This window comes from Arachis hypogaea, chromosome 12 (assembly GCF_003086295.3).
Source record: "Arachis hypogaea cultivar Tifrunner chromosome 12, arahy.Tifrunner.gnm2.J5K5, whole genome shotgun sequence".
In the NCBI taxonomy this organism is placed as follows: domain Eukaryota; kingdom Viridiplantae; phylum Streptophyta; class Magnoliopsida; order Fabales; family Fabaceae; genus Arachis; species Arachis hypogaea.
The window spans coordinates 98,843,453-98,849,021 of record NC_092047.1 but is presented as its reverse complement, the minus strand read 5'-3'; the positions used below and the strand labels follow the sequence as shown (position 1 = coordinate 98,849,021).

Sequence of the window (5,569 nt, the reverse complement as noted above, 5' to 3'; positions counted from 1 at the left end):
CCAATAAGTTCCTGTACTCTCTAACAAAAATTCTTGTGCTGAATAAGCGTGGAAAAAGAGAAGCGTGATGCATGCGTGTTTTTTTTTATTAAATTTATATTAATTTAATTGGATTTTATTACAAAAACGTCTGTACTCGTAACTTCATGTTGGTTATATTATCTGTACAGACCAATAAACTTACCAGATTTTAGTATATTGAAAATAATAATGAAAATATAAAAAAGGCCATGCAAATATAAATGCAGGTGCGAAATCTGCTAGTCTCAATGTTAGGGTAATGCTAAAACAAAGGAAAAAAAAAAAAAAAAAGAAAAAGGAATGAATATAATGGTTATTTTGAATTATGAATCACAAATTTGCAATCTGCCATAAGCCCCATTTGGAGGGTGGTTTTCAATTCATGAGATGGATCAACAACGTGCACTTGTTTAAGGAAGATGCAATTATGGATGACTAATCGTCGAAGCTGAGGCATTGCACCTTTCTCTAATCTCCACCTCTTGATATATACCTCATTCATAAGAAACATTTGAAGCTGTGGAAACTGTGTGGTGCCACAATTAAGAGAATCTGGCAAGATACCATCTATTAATTTCAAAACTTGGAGGTTAGCAAGATGTGCTAGAGCATTTATAATGTTGTGGTTCTCATCAACAAATAATTTTAGGGTAACCTTGGTAAGATTTGATGGAAAAGCAGCCGCATGTAAATAGTTTGAATCAATACATTCTACATGCAGCGTAGAGAGGTTGCTTAGGCAGAGCAGGCTCAAAAAATATTCATGTGGTGTATACTCCTGATTCAACCGCAAACCTAACTTCTTCAATTTAGGTAGCCAACCATTTTTTAGTGCTAATGTTAATTGCTGATCAAGAACCACTTCACAAAGAGTTTGGAGATTCAACGATGATGTTTTGGCGCCGTTTGATGGTAGCTCAACGGTCAATAACATGTAAACATGTCTCAGCCTCTTGAGATTCCAAATTCGATTAGAGGTTGTGTGTGTGTCCAAATCCCTTAGATCTAGTGTTTCTAAATTACAAAGGCTCCATATACAATCTGGAATGTCTATAGCTTCATAATAACAAGAAGTACTTCGTTCTATTCTCAAGTATTTTAGGTTGATCATTACCTTCAAATCACTCGGTGTTGATTTTGTGAATACTCCTTTTGCTAAATGTAGCACATGAATTGATTGGAAGTTCTTTAGATTATCATCTATGTGCTCATTTGTAGCAAAGATAAACAAGGATGTGCATGATTCATCGCATTGCATAGAAGAAATATTATAAGTAGATTGTGCTTTACCGAGTAGAGACAACCTTCGAGGATTTCTCAAGGAATGAATGTTGGACTCTGTACAAATCTCTAGAAACTTGTCAACTTTGCTAGTTGATATGCAAAAGTCATGTAATAGATCATGGATTTGACAATATTTGACACCACCGTCACTCCTTCTCTTTGTCACTTGTACCAAGCAACGATCCACCAGCTCATCTAAGTATTCATCGCCGATGTCTTCTGGTTGCGGCGCATATGGTATTCCACATTCTTCTTGTCGAACGAATCCTTCGGCCATCCATAATTGGACCAATTTCCTTGCGGAGATCGTATAATCCTCAGGAAAGAGCCCAAAATACAGAAAACATGGCTTCAATCTTGCAGGCAAATCATCGAAGCTGAGCTTCAATGCATCCTTGACTTTGGAATTATCTTGAGCAAGATGCCAATTCACATGTCCTTTGATTCGCAACCACTCTCTTTGTGACCTTTTCTTCTTAGAAACAAGTCCTGCTAAAGTGATTATAGCAATTGGTAAACCTCCACAATTTTCAACCATTGACTTACCAATAGACTCTAGATCGGAAGGGCATTCTCCACCCCAAAACACTTTCTTACAGAACAGTTCCCAACTTTCTTCGTTATTTAGAAATGGAAGGTAATGGGGAGGCACTGGGCTTGTGTAGTTTGCCACCTCATTATTACGACTAGTTATAAGTATTCTGCTACCAGTCTTGCCACTTGGAAGGGCACGTTTTATGTCATCCCACACAAGAGGATCCCAAAGGTCATCAAGAACTACCAAATACTTTTGCTTCTTTAAGTATTCTCTCAATTCATCCCTTATTTCCTCCTCACTTGAGTTTTTAAATTCAAACATGGGTTTCTTCACTTTCTTCAGACAACGTAGAAGGCTCAACAAAACTTCCCTTGCTACATAGCTTTTAGAAACAGTGCTCCACGCGCGGCAAGAGAACAACTTCTTGACCTCAGAGCCGTTATAAATCTTTCTAGCAATGGTCGTCTTACCCAAACCACCCATACCAATTATGGAAACAACATTAGTAGGTAGATAATTTTCCTTAAGCTGATTAATTATAGTGCTCACGTTATTCTGAAAGCCTATTATTACATCCCCTTCCTCTGTGTCCCTTTGTCTATGATTTGGTTTAGCTAGTTCCATGCTTTCGAATTCACCTGTACCAATGCGGTATTTCTTAATCTCAACACCATTCAACTCGTGCTTATTGACCAATTTTTCATCTCTTGTTGTGACAATTATCCTACTCCCAAGACCAAACCAGTCACCTCCTCCTACCAATGCATGTAGTTGCTGCACATTATCAACATCATCTAGAACTAGAAGAACTCTTTTATGGCCCAACTTTTGTTTAATTTCAGCGGATCCTTTAAATGTGCTACCTATCATGATTGTTGCTTCCTCATCCATCTCAATTAAAATTGTTTTTTGGAGATCTTCTAAACCACTAACACTTTCCTTTGATTTTTCACCGACATTGGCAAGAAAACTAGCAGCTTCAAATTGATGCATGATTTTGTTATATAGCTCCACAATAAATCTTGTTTTACTCATTGTTTCACCATCTCCATAAATAATTCCCAACATGCAAAGAGTATCACTAGATTCAACGTCTAAAAGTGATTTCACATCTTCTAATTGAGAATCAAATTCAACATGGTTTTGGAAAAGGAGAGGTTGTGGAGGAAGGTTTCGTAACACCTCTTCAACAATTTTGTCAATAATGTTACTTTCATACCTACCAAAGGACATGCTCCTTATAGTTAGTATATATACAGTACTTTTTTCATTATATGTAATGCTAAATAGAATAAAACTGTCACATCTTTAAAATCTTACAATACAATGATAATAAGAAAAGAGATCCAAGATATACATAACAAAAACCTCCAATGTATTTTTTATGTCTATATCTGCTATGTATATCATATAATAAAAGTAGCTACAACTTATTTATAGGTGTTAAGCAAATAAAAAATCAGAAATTTAAATTCAAATATAAATACTAATCTATCTAATATATAAACACAAAGATAAAAAAGGAAAATAAAAGGGTAAAATAACGAGTTTGATGATGTGGAGGATATTCAGATTGGAGTAGAGAGGTGCTCCAAGAGTTTTGATAGGACGACTTTTTGTGGATAGATCATTCACGGGAGGAACAATGGAGGCTGCACTGCAAGCGATTTGGAGACAGCCGGATGGATCCAAAGTTGTTGATTATGGCGGGAATATTTTCCAATTCTTCTTTGAGGATGAAAAAGATGTGATCAGAATTGAGAAAGGCGTTCCTTGGTTATTCAAGAATTATATTCTTAATTTAAAGAGAGGGAGGGAGGACGAACTTATAGAAGAGGCTAACTTTACCCATGTGCCAATATGGATCCACTACAAAACGAAAGAGCTAGGCTGGAAATTGGAAGCGCATTTGGGGAGGTGCTGGAGGTAGATATTTTTCAGGTTCGGGACAAGGAAAACAGAATTGTCAAAGTTCAAGTTAGCCTTGACATAACCAAGCCTCTTTGAAGATTCAGCAGGATTGCAAGGCCAATAAGAAAGTTATAGAGGTGATCATTAAATATGAATGCACGGGAAACTTCTGTAACTACTGTGGCCATCTCAGTCATAAAGCAAGGGGGTGTAACTTTAATTGGAAGACTCGCTGACAGGGGAGGTCAAGGAGTAAGGATGAGGGACTCGTAAATAACACGTCTCAGTTCCAAATTGAATAAAAAGTATAGGGTTTAACTCTTACATGTCTGCAGTACGATGTTGTCCACTCAGGTTGCCTACTGAAGTCAAAGCCAACCTCCATGCTTCCACCTTGTGTGAGTTTCTGCCATTTTCATGCTTAATCATAGCTGCTTCATATTGATTCCTTTGATGGCGCACATCCGATGGTTCTACCTTGTAGAAAATTGGCAAAACTCTTTGTCTTCTTCCCCTGTCCGTGCACTCCATGATCTTGGCTAGCTCATCGAGGCACCATGTGGAAGAAGCATAGTTTTGACATAGCACAACAATCGAAATCCTTGATTTCTCAATTGCCTCAAGAACAGCATGCGCAATTTCATCACCTGTTTTCAGGTTGTCCCGATCCCTGAACGTGTTGATTCTTTTGCTTGTCAAAGCGTGGTAGAGACAATCTGTGAAACCGTACCTTGTATCGCCTCTAAAACTGAGAAAAACATCGTATGTGAAAAACAAGGATGGTGGTGTTTTACTTGTACTATGGTTTCCCATGCTGTGATTTAAGTCAAATAAATCATCAGTGTGGTATGGACGAAGCAAGGATTGGAATTGTTTTACTTTGCCAAACAAAGCCTTAGCGAGAATCGATTTTGGAATGGAGAATGGAGTCAACGATGGAGAGGAACAGGAAATAAAAAAAAAAGGTTAGGAAAGAGATTAGCCAAAAGATTAGCCACTAATTAACATTGGGGAGTGCTAGAACAACCACCAATCAAATGAAAATATACTACATCCTAATTTAATGCTACTAATTAAATTTATTCTTTTAACCCTATTAATTCACATTGTTTAACATTTTACCATGAAGTAAATAGTTAGTTCTTTCGTCACTTCTATTGTTAACAATATCAGAGTATATTAAAGATTTTAAATTAGTAATATTAGTTTTTTTTTGTTTTAAAGTCAATTTTTTTTAGAAAAATGATAGAATGACTTGTGGAGAAGGAAAAACTATATATTTCTACTTCTTCAAAAAGCTGTAAATTAACTTTTTGAGAAGTTAAAAGCTTTTTTTTTTAAATAGTGTCAAATACGCGTATTGTGACTTTTCATAATTCAAAAGTAAGAAAAAAAAAAAGAAGTAGCTTTAAAAGTTACTTTTTCGAACTTTTGACTTATGAAAAGTAGTAATATTAATGTTTGGTGTAATTTTCAAAACCAAATTGTAACTTTCTAAGAAGCTATTTAAGTGTTTATGGGGAAGTTTAAAAAAATGAATTTTCTCATAATAAAAAACTTTTTATCACATTTCGTTTAAAATAAGTATTTTTAGAACTAAAAAACCAAATACAAAATAATTTATTTATAAGCTACTTTTAATATAAGCATTTATTATTTAGGCTATTTTTTCAAAAAGAGTTTAGTTAAGCTGTTTACTCAAACTGTGCCTAAGTTCTCTTTTCAAAGTTTTGATTTGATCTAATTTTATAAATTTATTATGTTAATAGTCAATTAAGATTCTTAGGTGTGTATTGGAGTGTCACTTAACGTGTC

General features: G+C 35.3%; 1 protein-coding gene across 1 annotated transcript; it reads right to left on the bottom strand.

Annotated features, from left to right (window-relative positions):
- Positions 1 to 211: 211 nt before the first annotated feature.
- LOC112727826 (putative disease resistance RPP13-like protein 3) lies at positions 212 to 4,716 on the bottom strand. The gene is made up of 2 exons (XM_025777740.3): positions 4,080 to 4,716; positions 212 to 3,062 (listed from the first exon to the last, which is right to left on the bottom strand). Exons 1-2 carry the CDS (start codon positions 4,565 to 4,567, stop codon positions 335 to 337), a joined length of 3,216 nt encoding a protein of 1,071 aa, XP_025633525.1. The 5' UTR covers positions 4,568 to 4,716; the 3' UTR covers positions 212 to 334.
- Positions 4,717 to 5,569: the final 853 nt, after the last annotated feature.